Source organism: Cyrtonyx montezumae, unplaced genomic scaffold, assembly GCF_038088225.1.
Source record: "Cyrtonyx montezumae isolate F1298 unplaced genomic scaffold, pur_monq_1.0 scaffold_20, whole genome shotgun sequence".
Classification (NCBI taxonomy): domain Eukaryota; kingdom Metazoa; phylum Chordata; class Aves; order Galliformes; family Odontophoridae; genus Cyrtonyx; species Cyrtonyx montezumae.
In genome coordinates this window covers 8,499,030-8,514,773 of record NW_027071937.1, presented here as the reverse complement: position 1 = coordinate 8,514,773, position 15,744 = coordinate 8,499,030, and the positions used below count along the sequence as shown (strand labels likewise).

Here is a 15,744-nt window from a genome sequence, read left to right as displayed (position 1 = left end):
CTGAGGAACCCTTCAGCAACTGACTTTTGTTATAGAGAACTTTTGGCTTTTTGTTTTCTCCATGCCAGGCATGTGCCAAGCAGAAGAGAAAGATGAAAATGCCCCCCTAAAAGGAAGGGAACTTAGCTGATAACGTGCAGAAAAATCCACTTTTCTTATGCATGAGAGTGGATTATTACCTTCCATGCTCATATACTCTTGAAGCTGTATAGCACTCGGTGAAATAATAAACAGCTCTGGTCTGAAATAAAAGCAGCCAGTTTACGTTTAGAGTGCCTTAAGTATTAAGATACATATCTTGAGGGAGGGAAAGGTATAAATGGCTATTATTGATCACAGCAGTCAGCCTGTGTGGGAGGAGACTTTGGGAGTGAAATAAGCTAGTAGAGTAAAAATAATGAGCTAAAGCATTCAGGAGATTTCAGGGAGTTTATTTAACCTTTAGAGTGGCTGAGGAGGTGTTGTTGTAGTCTGTGTGCATTAAGGGATTAGGGCTTTTTGTTTTCTGGTGTTTATTCTGGGGTGTCTTTTCCAGCTTCTTTGTTCTTTCCCACCAGTCAGTTTAGTGTGGTAAAGTTTCTATAAGGTAACATGTTGCCTGCAAGTGCAATGGTAGCTCACCAAAACCTGGGTCATCTGTAGGCATCTTGGGTAGGGGATAGTGAGGGCACAGAAACCTCAGGGCAAGATGAAAGGGACAGGAGGGGAATGCTGCCTCACAATTTTGTTATCCTGTTTTGATGGCTGGATTTTCAATAGTGCTGAATCTTAAGAGCTGATCCTCAGTTTAGCTCACCTATCAGCACATGTGAATGCAGGGACATGAGTGCAGAGAGTTCAATATGGAGTAGGGATATACTTCTATGAATCTCTTCTGTTTCAAATTCGAAGGTTTCAGTTGAAGAAATTCTGATCTTTACTATTGCAAAAAGAGGTAACTTGAGGAATTGGATAAGGAGAAGTAGAGGAGTCATGTGTGATAAACATGAAAGCTCCCTATGGTAGCTATGCATGCTGCACTTGACCCACAGAGATGGTCAGCTCTGGGTCTCTTGCTGCAGCTGTTGTACTCATTAACGGTAGAACTGACATGTTCAAAACACTGTGGGGCAATTTCTGTGCCCCAGACAAAAAGTCCCTTTCCAGGCAATGAAGAGCTCTTGGTGAGTCTGCTTTTGATACAGCATTCAGGGATGATGTGTCAGTATTCAGACTTTCTCTGAATTTTGCTAGTTTACAATGAGCTGTATTTCAGCTGAGGAGCAAAGATTGCCCGTGCTACTTCCATGCCTTTCTCCCTGCTTTTGTGTTTTATAGGATGAGAAGGTTAACTGTGGCACTCACAACATTTGTGCTTAGTAAGAATTCTCACACGTGCAGGGCCTCCTAGGCAGAATGGTATGTCAGTCAGACGTCCTCACTGTCAAGGGAACACTGATGCAGGAAAAAGTATTGTGTATTTAAAACTTGCTTCTTTTACTCCCCATGCACGGCTCTAACATAACTTTGTCATCTTCTTTGGTGAGTGCTTTGTGTACTGGCACTGCATGTGCTTACCCACTTGTTTCTTTCTGAATTGTGCTGCTTCTTTGTGAAATACCCATTTTATGTTAGTGTGCTGTGACCCTCCGAAAGCTCAATTGGTCTCAGTGCTGCACAGGAACAGAAAAGATGTAACGGGTGTGCATCTAAAGAAACGTGCAATCAGCTCACTCCCGTGGAGTAGTACTTCAGAAGGAATTGGAGTGCTTACTCAGAAGGTGCCAGGTTACAGTGATCCTAAAAGGAAAGGAAATAACATATTCACAGGTGCCTGTGAGAACTGTTTACTTCAGGCCTAGCAGTCAGCGTGGAGTTTTCAGTTATCACTAGCAGAACATTCCCAACATTTTTCAGCCTAGAGAAGTACTACATTATCTGGTTTATTTAATGCTAAAGACATTTAAGCATCACTCGGATGGTACAGTATGAAGATCAGAAGCTTTGTTAGTTGTGGTCTTTGCAAAAGGAAAAGGGAACTTCAGAAGTTCTGAGCATGCCTCTGACTTCTTAAGAGCATCAGGCTTTAGATTCATTAAGGTTCTGACTTTGAAATAATATCTAGGGGAAAACTGAGAGCACGCTTGAGAGACTGAGAGCTGCAGAATGGCAGAGGGAGCAGTCATCTGTGCAGTATGAATGTTTTTCTGAGTCAGGTCTATTGTTTCTGAGCAGGAATTTTGCAGATAGGTCCATAAACAAGAGCTAGCAAGGCTGTCACCCATCTCTGCCCTGGATTGTTACCTGTGTGCACCTATTCCTTCTTTTGGAAAGTAGTTAAATGACACTTCTTGTCTTCTAGGATAATGCGGGAGCAGCCAAGTGTTGTGCTTGGTGTGGCCCACACTGTTGTAAAGAGAATGTCCTCATTTGTGAGGCAAATTGACTTTGCCCTAGATTGGATGGAAGTTGAGGCTGGACGAGCTGTATACAGGTGAGATGTGGACAGAATTGTTTGTTCTTTGTTTAATATTCAAGTTTTCAGAGTTATGGAGCTACGCTTCCTTGGTGATATATAGAATAAAAACTCTTGGATTCAATTTATCAGGTTTTATCTGTTTTCATATGCTGAGATTTTTCTTTTTCTGCAGCACACTTCAACATTGTTTTTGTCGCTCGTCTCCAGGAGTTATTAAAATTCTTTCCTTCTATTCCTCATACTTTGTGTCATCTTGACAAGCTTTTAAGGTGGCATAAGAGATGACGCAGCCAGCTGTGTGTTGTGGTATAGTTTCTGCATTTCTAAGGGAATGAATGTCATCCACAGAGTTTTTTGGTCTTTCCAAGATAAACAACAGAAGCAGAATTTAGTTAGAAATATTTAACAATAAATTGAAAATGGGAATTGCATTTTAAGTTTCAGGGCTAGAAATTATCCTTGGGAAGGCTTAATTTTATGAATTTTGTACTGGGATGCAATTAAGTCATTATATGATCGCAGTGATGCAGAAGTCAAATTTAATATGCATACCATATAACTGTAATCTTAATGTATACTATTGCTCCTGGAACACTAATGCTAATGGAAGTTTGTCAATACTTTGTATGTCAGAATAGGTGTAGTAGTTAAGATCTTGTTAAGAACTTTTGGTTTTCCATGCATTAATTTTAACTCTGCTCCCAGAAGTATTGCACTTGGTGCATGTGCTGTGTTATGCTGGGAGTTTGGATGCCAAATAGCACTCTTAGTCCTGCAAACTCGATGTTTCAAAACCTTACTGATCAGCTTTTTTTTTGTTGTTGTTTTTTTTTTTTTTACTCTTGGACCTGCAGAATTTCTCTTTGTATCCGTATCAACCTTGCACTACAGCAAGCTCATGCTGTACCCAGCAATGAGCCTGTTGTCTCCTTGCATTCTGGTTATCTGTATCCAGACCCAGCATCAACCAGTTGTTCAGCACCTGTTCATTTCAACCTATTTCCAAGTCATTTTTTACCAGAAGTTTTTCAACTTTCCTATTTGCTTGTTCTGTTTAAATGTTGTTTAAACTTTTTCTCGTGGCCTCCTTGTTAAAGAAAGAAGAGGAAGGCCTTGGATGTCTTTGCTGAGCAGTGACAATTCATTAATTATTGTTCTTTCTGTAGGCAAGGTGACAAATCAGATTGCACATACATTGTCTTGAATGGACGACTCCGTTCAGTCATACGAATGGATGATGGAAAGAAGCACCTGACTGGTGAATATGGCCGAGGAGACTTAATTGGAGTGGTAAGAGTCAGTTTGGAAAATGAATGATTCAGCTGAGAAATTGGTATTGGCCCCACACAAAACAAACACTCTGTGTTAGACGTAGACTTTTCACAAGTTGAGAAGATGAGAAGTCACTTGTATCAGGAAATTCATATGGTAAAACATGGATGGGATTATTAGACTTGGTTTAAAGAGGGGAAAAATAAAACCTCCTCCTTACAGATGAAGAAAATCCCTAGGCAACACATATTTTTTTCCACTGGGGGTTACATTTCTTTCCACATTAAGAGGAATGCAGCTGTTAAAATAATTCAGGAAGAGCTGTGGGAATGTGCACTAAGTGGTAATCAGAAGGAACTGAGTATCATAGAAAGATGGGTTTGGCTGGGGCCAATGGATGCATCTAGATTAATGTCCTTTGAGTCAGCAGAGCTAACTTCAGGGCATCGTCAGACTGGTCAGAGACTGTACAGTTATTTAAAGGTACTACAGCAAATTTTGATTTCAAACTGTAGTATTTATCCACGTTGAATTTATTTTCCTTGTTTGTGTTTTAGTTTCTTGTGTTTAGTTAAATGATTGAGAGGGAGTACTGCATCGTAAGTAGTCACAATTTGTTTGACTTTCATATCTAAAATTAGAAGGCTTCCAAAATGCTGAGGCTGTTGTTCAGGCCCTCTTCTACTTTCTGAGCTGAAAACTAAATGTTTTAATGGGATTTACATCCAGAAGCAGTTTACTCTGAATAAAGAAAGCATGAGTTGGTATTAGCAGTACATGAAGAAATTCTTGTTGACAGAGTTCAAGAGGGAAAGGAAGAAATGTAGACTGTTTTTCTTTAGAGAGCCAATTCCTGATCATACTGATTGCAAAAGGTCATGTTTTTGGTAGTGGTAAGGTCCAGAAGTGTAGAAGAGGTTACTGCCAGCTTACCAATCAGTGTGTGAGACCTGGTTGTCCTTGGGTGCACGTGGATTGCAGAATTGGCCTATACCTGTGTTGAAAGGTATACTTGGAGCTGACCTCTGAGAGAAGCAGAAAGATTTCAAAATAACAAGAGCAAAGTCTTTGGGCCTTCTTAATTTGTGCTCAAAGCTCACTTTGACTTGCCTGGTAACTTACAACTAAGTTTTGCATCATTCTGAAGTCAATGCAGTGACAGTTCTGATGGTATTCCCTGCAGAAACGGAGGTGTTCTGAACTAGTGAGTGCACCATGGCTGTTTTAGTTATGTGGGAGCAGTAGCTCAGGATACTTTCTGAGCATCAATGCTTGGAGGAGCAGGTCTGTTTTTGCATCTTGGCATGCTCACAAGTTCCCTTTATTTTTCTTCTTGGGGCTGTTTCTTTGGGATACCTGATTAAAGGTAAAATGACATGGTGTGGCAGGAACCTCACTACAAGAAGGACATTGAGGCCCTGGAGCGTGTTCAGAGAAGGGCAACAAAACTGGGGAGGGGTCTGGAGCACAAGTCTTATGAGGAGCGGCTGAGGGAGCTGGGATTGTTTAGTCTGGAGAAGAGGAGGCTCAGAGGAGACCTTATTGCACTCTACCACTTCCTGAAGGGGGGTTGTGGTGAGGAGGGGGTGGGCCTCTTCTCCCTGATAAATAACGACAGGACGAGAGGGAATGGCCACAAGTTGCGCCGGGGAAGATTTAGATTAGACCTGAGGAAACATTTTTTCTCTGAAGGAGTGGTCAGGCACTGGGATGGCCTGCCTAGGGAGGTGGGTGAGGCACCATCCCTAGTGCTGTTCAAGAAGTGTTTAGATGAGGTGCTAAGGGATTTGATTTAGTGGTTGGGTAGGGATAGTGATAGGAGGATGGTTGGACTAGATGATCTTGTAGGTCCTTTCCAACCTAATGAACCTATGAACAAAAGCTGAGATCTTTTGTGACTAATTGTGCTGGTGTGAGGTCTTCTAGTGTGTGAATAAGGCTTTGACAATGTTGATGTGTCAGGCATTTTCCTGCTGTTATTTCCTTGCTCTTGTTGCAGTCAGCAGCCCCACTGTCAAGCTTCTGAAGTTCTGCAGAGCAACCAGGTTAAAGCAGCTGAGCTGTTCTGCTTTCTGAAAGCAGTTCTGGATTATGACGATGGAGCGTGTGGTCTGAACTCTCCCTCCCTGTGCAAGCAGGGGTGCCACCTTTAGCATGAGGTTTCATAGTGGCTCAGCTATCTGCTGAGAGAGGAGAGGTTGATTCCATGTACATCTGCCCTAAAAGTGCTGTGTTTGTGGGTGCCTTCCCAGGCACGGATGCAGAAATACCCATGCAACTTATGTCTGAACTACTTCGGATCTGCTCTGTGACATGAGTCATTTGAAGACTTCTGTGACTCTGTGGACGTCACCTACTCCTTCCTACCCATGGTTCCCAGGCCCACTGACTCATGCTGCCATTTGTTGAACCGATCTCGATGCTCTGGCTGTCTTTTGAAAACATGGGGGAGGATTTGTGAAGATGCCAAGATTCATGTAGTCGTTCTTTGCAGAGGGCATCAGTAAAATGACATTTTTCCTTCTAAAAGGATTTGTTTATCCCATTCTGCAGGATCTGTTATAATCCTTTAAAAACTTGCTGAAGGTTTTTTGTTGTTGTCTTTTGTTTGTTTTCCAGCAAATGAAGTAACTGGAAGGGTTTAGGTGCTTCCAGGAATCAAGTTAGCACTTGGTATTGGTAGTCTGGTACACCTGTGATGTGTACATCTCCAAAACCTCTCCAAGACCACTGTGTCACACCAACCTGTGTGTGCTCACTGAAGATACAAGTCTTGTAATCAATGTATTTTTGTTTACCTTCATCTCAGAACTTAAAGTGCTGTGTGTCATACGCGTAGGAAATAATTATCTGTCGTTTCTGCTTTCAGAATTGAAGCCCTGAAAGATGAAGGGTTTCAGACAAGATGTTAACTTTCAAGCATGTGTGTGCACTCCCAAGGATTGACTTGTGTCTCAGACTGCTTTGTTCTGTGTTGTGACTCAGTGGCATCTGTTCCCAAGGTCTGTCAGTTTGGGGGGAGAGGAACGGATTAGAGGCTGAAGTTTGCTTTCCTCCTGCTGTGACTTGAGTTGCCTTGATTAGCTGTGCGTGGAAGATGGGAGACCTCTCATGGACTCTGCCAGCTTCTTGCTGCTGCTCATCCTGTTCGTGGGCTCTTCCAGCTCCTGTGTCAGGTGATTTCAGCAATTGTTTGAAAGCCTTTTTCAGTCTAGATTCCAGTGGGCAGCGATGAATCTATTTGATAATTCCCTCATGTTTAAATGCAATTTGTGACAGTGCCTTTGTGTAGAGGCTCTGGTTTGTCTCATCTGGGGGAGACTCTTTTAATTTGTTGGTGCTATTTCCCACAGAGGAGCTTGTGAAAAATCTTGGGATGCTAACTTCTTTATAATTTCATTATATTGCTATGTGAGCTACAAGGTACCTCTGCTAGCATTGGTTCTCCTATGCCCAGCTGTCCTCTGAGGAAATTCAATTCTAATTCTGCTATGTTTGGTGGTGCTAGGGATTCTCCTCACTGTGTTTAAAATGTTATACTGTGATGTCTTTTTAGATCTGATCTTGGTCAGCTGCTGCAGATTGGAGTTTTTACTCTCGATTTGGATCTAATTTTTTTTTTTAAGGAGGAGGATTCATTTTCACTAGCATGTCCATTATGCCTGTTGATAGCAGGCAAACTGGCTCATTGGTTGACATGTAGCATCGATCCCAGCACAGCTAACAAGACTGAGAGGAGCTCAGAGGAGTTCTTGTGTGCTTTTTGTTGTATCTTAAGTTCATAAGTTCATAAGTTCATAAGGTTGGAAAGGACCTATAAGATCATCTAGTCCAACCATCCTCCTATCACTATCTCTACCCAACTACTAAATTAAGTCCTTTAGCACCTCATCTAAACGCTTCTTGAACAGCGCTAGGGATGGTGCCTCAACCACCTCCCTAGGCAGGCCATTCCAGTGCCTGACCACTCTTTCAGAAAAGAAATGCTTCCTGAGGTCTAATCTAAATCTTCCCTGGCGCAACTTGTGGCCATTCCCTCTTGTCCTGTCATTACTTATCAGGGAGAAGAGGCCTACCCCCTCCTCACCACAACCCCCCTTCAGGAAGTGGTAGAGTGCAATAAGGTCTCCTCTGAGCCTCCTCTTCTCCAGACTAAACAATCCCAGCTCCCTCAGCCGCTCCTCATAAGACTTGTGCTCCAGGCCCCTCACCAGTTTTGTTGCCCTTCTCTGAACACGCTCCAGGGCCTCAATGTCCTTCTTGTAGTGAGGGGCCCAAAACTGAACACAGTACTCGAGGTGCGGCCGTACCAGAGCTGAGTACAGGGGGATGATCACCTCCCTGCTTCTGCTGGCTACACTATTTCTAATACAGGCCAGGATGCTGTTGGCCTTCTTAGCCACCTGGGCACACTGCCGGCTCATGTTGAGCCGAGCATCAACCAACACCCCCAGGTCCTTTTCCTCTCTACATTCTTCAAGCCATTCTGCCCCAAGCCTATAGCATTGCATGGGGTTATTGTGGCCAAAGTGCAGGACCCGGCACTTGGTCTTATTGAACCTCATCCCATTTTGCTCAGCCCAGCTGTTCAGCCTATCCAAATCCCTCTGAAGGGCCTCCCTACCCTCAGGCAGTTTGACACATCCTCCCAGCTTTGTGTCATCTGCAAACTTACTGAGGGTACACTCAATTCCCTCGTCTAGGTCATCAATAAAGATATTAAACAAGATGGGCCCCAAAACTGACCCTTGGGGGACACCACTCGTTACAGGACGCCAGCTGGACTTAACTCCATTAACCACTACCCTCTGGGCACGGCCCTCCAGCCAGTTCTCCACCCAGAGAAGAGTGAACCTGTCCACACCACGGGCTGCCAGTTTCCTTAGGAGAATACTGTGGGAGACCGTGTCAAAGGCCTTGCTGAAGTCCAGGTAGACTACATCAACAGCCTTTCCCTCATCTACCTGTCTGGTCACCCAGTCATAGAAGGAGATGAGGTTGGACAAGCACGACCTGCCCCTGGTGAACCCGTGCTGGCTGGGTCTGATCCCTTTATTGCCATGCACGTGTCGTGTGATCTCCCTCAATAACATCTGTTCCATAACTTTCCCTGATACCGAGGTCAGGCTGACAGGCCTGTAGTTCCCCGGGTCTTCCTTACGGCCTTTCTTGAAGATGGGAGTCACATCGGCAAGCCTCCAATCTTGTGGGACCTCTCCAGATAACCAGGAATGCTGATAGATGGCAGAAAGTGGCTCGGCAATCACCTCTGCTAGCTCCCTCAGCACCCTTGGGTGGATCCCATCTGGCCCCATGGACTTGTGGGAGTTCAGACGGAGGAGAAGATCTCTGACCGTCTCTGCTTGAATCACAGGGGGTGCATTATGCACCCCGTCCCAGACTTCCAGGTCAGGGCAAGTACCATTTGGATAACTGTCCTGTCTATTAAAGACAGATGTGAAGAAGGCGTTGAGAACCTCAGCCTTTTCCTTATCATCTGTGGTTATATTGCCTGCCTCGTTGAGTAAAGGAGGGAAATTTTCCCTAGTTTTTCTCCTGCTGTTAATATATTTGTAAAAGGGTTTCCTGTTCTCCTTTACAGCAGTAGCCAGCCTAATTTCAAGCTGGGCTTTAGCATTTCTAATTTTCTGCCTGCAGATCTTGGCCAGTTCTCTGTAGTCACCCCAAGTAGCCTGACCCATCTTCCAGAGGACATAGACTCTCCTTTTCTCTCGGAGTCTCAACAAAAGATCCCGGTTCATCCACACTGGTCTTTTGCTCCTCCGGCTTGACTTACAGGACTCCGGGACTGCCTGCTCCTGTGCCTTTAAGATTTCCATCTTGAGGAGCATCCAGGCTTCCTGGACCCCTTTACCCTTCAGGAGCAAGTCCCAAGGGACCCTTGCAACAAGTGTCCTGAACAGGTCAAAGTCTGCCCTCTGGAAGTCCAAGGTAATAGTTTTGCTAGTCACCCTCTTGACGGTACCCAGAATAGCAAACTCCACCATTTCATGGTCACTCTGGCCAAGACAATCTCCAACCTTCACATCCCCTACTAGTCCTTCCCTGTTAGTGAAAAGTAGGTCAAGCAAGGCATCTCCCCTGGTAGGCTCTTGCACCAGCTGTGTCAGGAAGCAATCATCCACACATTCTAGAAATCTCAAGGACTGCTTCCTCTGCGCAGTATTGTATTTCCAGCATATGTCAGGGAAGTTGAAGTCCCCCATGAGAACGAGTGCTGGCCATCGTGCAACATCTACGAGTTGTTTATAGAACATCTCATCTATTTCTTCATCCTGACTAGGTGGTCTGTAACAGACCCCCACCACGATCTTTATTCATGTGTGGGTATATATTGACTTTTTTAATTATTTTTACTTTTATCTCTTACAATCCCAGGCAGGTTGTGGGATTACAACCCCGAGCATGGGTTGCATTGGGTGTTTCTTGCTTTTTGTGTTGCTGGAAAGGCATTGCTGGGTGAGGAGCAATGGGAAAGGCATTGCTGGGTGAGGAGAAGGGGGAGGGAAAACAGAACAAACTAGAGCTATCCTGCAGAATAATCTCCTGGCAAAGAAAAGCTATTGGTATTCTGCCTGCTCCCTTCAAATATCTGATGGGGATGGAACCTCAGTGTAGTTAGCTTTTTATGAGACTCAATGTTTCGTCCTAAGGGACTTCCTGAAGAAAGGCCGTGGTGTTTCTAAGACGATGGAATACCAGGCAGCTCGCAGGGTTGGTGACAGCTGTTGAGCTTTTAATATTTTTAAAAGCAGAGCTGTTGCATGCTTCAGAGCTAGACTTATCTGTAGCCACCTGCTCTAGCAGGTCTGCAGCGATGACCAGGAAACCAGCTGGCTTTTGGAAATGCCCTGCTGGGGAATTTGCTGCAGCATTTTGGTTACTTCAAAACCCTTTCTGCCCCTCTAAGAATCAGAATGCGCCTCTGACTCGGAGGATTTCACTCATTTGTGGGCAGATGGGCATTAGTGCACTGCTGTTCTCCGTGCAGGGCAGCACAAGGTGCACTGCCAGTGCTGCAGCATACCACAGTACTTCTGCTGTGCTGGAAATCACACTCTAGAAATAATGGCTATTCTGAGTATTAGATGCTAAGCTGTTCATCTTCTTAATGTTAATATAGTTCAGTGTGCACAGCTTTTTTTCTCTAAAAACTTAAAACCCGGGATAATCTGTAAATGGCTTCTGATTTCCTCAGGGGTTTGGAGCACTGTCCTTTTGAAATGTAGCGCTGTTAAAAATCTTTAATTGCTGAGTAATCCTCAAAGGGAGCAGTGGTATCAGGATTACACTTGTCAGGCTTTTATTCCTTATCAGTATTAATGTCATACACCGCCTGCTCCCGGCAGCACCAAACTCACCAAATAGCATTGTACCCTCAGCAACAGCACTAAAACCAAGCAAGTCCTCCGCTCCATTAGGGCTGGTTCAATTTGTAATTTTCAAGTGGGAGATTTATTTTCTTTCTTATTACTTGCATGTGATTATATTCAGACCACAAATCCTATGGTTCCTGAGCTTTAAGGCACTGAAAAACGAGAGGTTAATTCAGGATTAGTGGTACCTCAGGCGATCTGTGCACAGCCTGTATCTGTGGAAACTGGAGGCGGATGAGGCCCAGAAGTCGCTGGGTATTGAGCTGGGACACGTGGCTCTGGAAGGAGGTGTTCTCTTGCCATCTCTTGCACCGCCTGTCTTGGTAATATGTTACTAAAATTATTTTTTGCCTAGTATCTTGGGTGTGAAGTTGTAAAGAAAAACAAAGATAACAGCATTTACCGGTGGAGAATTGAGACATGGAAAACTCTGAGAAATGAGCTCACATTTGCACAGCCAAATTAGTGTCAGACTGAAATTAGAAGCTCAGTGTCCTGATTTCCAGACCTGCTTTAGGGATGTTCTTGGCTGAAGGGAAGTCACTGCTCTGAGCTGGCCGGACCTCACTTTCCCATGGGCTTCCTCATGGTGGAAGCTGTTGAAATAGTGTATATTTTTCAGATTCTCAGACCTGCCACAATTTATTCTTTTACCTGCTGCAACTTATGCTTTGTCTTGATTTGACTCGAGCTGATTTGACAGCTCGTAACCAGGAGGCCGTAGCTGAAAATGGTTGTGGTGCATTTTAGTGGTCTGTTAACCAACTACAAAACGCACACGTGGGGTCTGGTTTTAATTCTTCTGGTGTTGATACTGTGTGGGGAAGCCATTTGGTTTTGTAGGTGCCACCAGTAAAGCTCCTTAGCCAAGTGCTCTTCAGAGAATATTAGGGCCTGTGATGGCAATGGGGGTGGTAACCTGCTGGGTTTCAGAGAGGGGACTTCTTTCATCAAACCATCGTTCCTTATACTGCTTTGTGTCTCCCTTCTTCCAGACAAACTCCCTTTTGATTATATCATTGCTGTTGGCCATCTAGCAATTAACTCTCCATACAACTTCTGGTCATCTCTTCAGGACCATCTCACATTTCCCCCATGTTCTGCTCCTTTTTCTTTTCCATTTTGAGGAACGCTGCATCAAACTAAGCTGCTTTGTGAGTGGTGTGAGTTAAGACTGTGTCCACTTCAACCTTTGCAAAATATGTGCCTAAGTTGTTAGCGAAAGAAGGTAGGTTTTTTTTCTTCTGTTTTTTTTTTTCCCTTACAACTTGTCTTTTTGGCAAGTAACATAAAGCAAGGGAGAGAAATGGGATCCCTTCCATCATGACAGTGCTTGGAGGCTCACAAACAGCAGGAAGCAGAGGTGAGAAAAAGGGAAAAGTCAACTGTGAAGAATGGGGAAGGATGTTACTGAAGTTGCAGCTGGGTTTCTATCCTTATGATGTGAAGCTGAGTCCAAAGCAATCAGATCTTTCCCTTGTTGGGAGGTGTTTGAGCAGGTCACTGCGCTCTGTTCTGTCCTTCCATTGCTGATGTTTGAGCACCATTCAGTCGTAACAGGAACGTGCTGTATGCCTGTCAGTGGCACAGTGCTTGCAGATGCTCTTCAGACAACCTGCATACATTTAAAGGCTGCTTTTTTTTTTTTTTTTTTGGGGGGGGGGGGGGGGGGTGGTGGTATGGATGGGGAGAGAAGTGCTCCAGGTAGCACTTAGTGCATTTTTAGGCTTTGTGTTGGTTTAGGAGAGTGGAATGTGCAAGAGCAACTTCACATCTTTTCTACAGACAGATATAGGTAGAAGTGAAGCTCAGATACACCCGAGGTCTGCTACCAATTCTGTTCCCCAGCTATACCCCTTCTCTTTTCGGTCTCTTAATTACATACAGCAGTGTGACAGGACTGTCATTGCACTGCTACTACATGCAAGCTCAGTTCTCTCTGGAGAAGCAGTAACCTGACTTCCACTGTCTTAATTATGAAAGGTAGGAAGTTCAGTCTTCATTTTTACAAATATGAATATAAATAATTAAGGTGTGTATGTCTTCCTTGTTTATCTTTGTGTGAATTTAAGTCCTGTACACAAACATACATACAAATAGAAGTGAGGTTTGGATTCCTGTTACTGCATAGTGCAAGTGCTGGATGTCCTCAGTCGCAGGGTTAATTTGGCACACAAGGGATTGCAGAAGGTGGTTGTTAGAGCAACTTTGGAGAGTACATGGTGTACTGCATTCATCCGCTGGCATTGCTCCCACAAATAGCATCGATCTGCAGCTCGTCTGGTTGTACTTCCCACTCGTTCATTGCTTCCAGCAGCATCTCCTCTGTCCTTTTCTGATACAAGCAAGTTAATGTTTCAGATCCGTCCAAACTGATGGCTGGAGGAAACATATTTGAGATAAGCTGTGTGTTTGCTTCAGGTGTAAACAAACTGAGGAAAGGCCTGAAAGCAGCTTGTTTAATCCAGGAGAGAAATGTTCCATGTAGTGTTTGGTTGCCCTTCATGTAACATTCATGACATTACATGGCCGTGTTCAGTTGCAGCAGCCTCATCTCCTGGCAGAAGTGCCACTGTGACAATCCACGTGGGCATGGCTTTTGTCTGCACAGCTGTGCTGCCTGCTGGGATGTGCGTGCTGCCCATACCTGTGTGGCTGCCTTGTTTTTTTTTTTTATTTCCATGAGCCTCCTAAACTATCAGCAGATGTCAGTGTTGACATTTCATCTTAGATCTCCGCTGGTGCATCTACGCTTCCTCGGGTGGTGTATTTCATCCCTGTGTCTCCTGGTGTCCTGTGGCATCCCCTTTTTCTTTAGGTGCTGCTACTCCCAGGTGTGCTTGTTTCTGGGCTGCTAATTCTTGCCAAAGCATATTGAGTGAGCAAGAAAACATTAAAGCATGCAACCACCAGGCTAATGGGCATGCAGCATTTGGGGCTGTCACGAGGGGAAATGTGGAAGATGATTTTAAGTTAACTGAAATCCCAGGGTTCAGTCCTTCTCAGGGTCCTCCTACACCTGGACTTCATGTCGTGCTGGAGGCGCGTGGCTGAGCTTTGTGCTGTGCAAAGATGACTGCCTTCCGTGAGCTTACAGCAAGAGAAGGATGGGTATGAGACAAATAAATATGATATATAGGAGAATGAAAGATTATTGGGGTGAAATAACAGCTATAAAAGAGAAGAAGCTGAAAGCAGTGTGTTGCACACATGGATGGAAAGGCCATGGAAGAGTCAAAAGAACACATGAATTTACTGCTGGTTGAAGACAGGCTAACCTGAAGGAGCCCTGGTTTGGGTCAGGTTTTCCTTTGATGTATCTCAGGTGCTTATGGCTATTCACCCAGAATCACAAAAACAGAGGGGTTGGAAGGGACCTCTGGAGATCACTGAGTCCAACCCCTGCTGAAGCACGTTCTCTACTGTAGTAGGCTGCATATGCTGAAGTTAAGCAAATGTTGAGTGTTTTGTTGGATGTGGCTCAAAAAGGAATTTGGAGTAATTAGACCAGCTTACAGCAGACAGGGTGCTTGCTGGATGTTACTTTCCAACTGTGTAATTTGGAGAGAGCTGGAGGAACTGTCAGGGATGACTGCTGAAAGTGGAGTCAGAAGAGGTCGTGAGAATATAAATGGCTTTCTTTCCTTGTTTTAAAGGATTTATAACACTTTCTGTTTGTAAAAGCTTGTAAGCCAAGGTTGTGAATCATTGGCATTGTACGTGATGCATCATATGTGTTTTTATCGCTATTTAATGCTGAATTAAGAGAAGATGAAAAAAGAGCCTGTCAGAATTAACTGGAAGAAGCAGTAAAAAGAGCATAAGTCCGTCTGTGGGATTTTTATTCTTTTTCTTAGTGGTAGCAACAACAGAACTGCAGCAGTGAAGGAGTGACCACCTTGTGTGTGAAATGTGTGATCAGTTACAAGGACCACAGAGTAACACTCAATTTCCGTGTGCTCCTCGATGCAAATTATTAATAACACTTAAAGCATCGCTTCTTGCATCTCTTAGAGGAGGTGGAATAAAGGCAGTGTTGCACAGACAGGCTTCTGAGGATGTGGTGAGGGTAGAAGAGAGGAAGCATGGGTATTTACCATACATGAGGAGCCACAGGGCAGATCTGGGAGAAGCAGGCACGGGACGTGGTGCTGCAGTGTGGCTGCTGACACAAGGCAGCCCGGCTGCTTGCAGAGCAGAAACAGCACTGCAGTGTGGCTTTGCTGAGCTTACAGCATCAGATAATAAGGTGGCAGAGAGAAGAGCCAGAGCAGAGAGGTGGTGGCTGCAACCTTAAGGGAGCTCCATGGGCACTGGAGGATCGTTTGAGGGAGAGAGGAGTGAATAAAAAATGGCGTGGTAAAGTAAAGCACCAAAAGTGCTTTTTACCAAAGTAAAACACCAGTGAAGGGCAGAGCTTGCCATTGTCACTGAGGACAGGGGGCAGATGCTTTGGGAGAAGAACCAATAGAAGTACTGTTTGCTTCTAGCAAAACATACCGTGTTCACTCGAATTTGAAAAGAAATGGGAAAGGGCCACCAGTACTTTCTTATGGTGGAACAAATATTATAGCTGTGTTGTGTCCTGGAAGGGATAAATGATGATTATGGTTATGG

General features: G+C 44.4%; 1 protein-coding gene across 3 annotated transcripts in view; it reads left to right on the top strand.

The window, feature by feature from the left end:
• Positions 1–15,744, top strand: part of PNPLA7 (patatin like phospholipase domain containing 7) — a 198,824-nt gene that overhangs the window by 31,020 nt on the left and 152,060 nt on the right. For all 3 annotated transcript variants that reach the window (XR_010622293.1, XR_010622292.1, XM_065737669.1), the window contains exons 17-18: positions 2,342–2,473; positions 3,625–3,748. Coding sequence is in view for 1 of the 3 variants with exons in the window: in XM_065737669.1 (XP_065593741.1) it covers positions 2,342–2,473; positions 3,625–3,748 (256 nt within the window). In the remaining 2 variants the exon portion in view is untranslated. The remainder of the gene's footprint in view (positions 1–2,341; positions 2,474–3,624; positions 3,749–15,744) is intronic.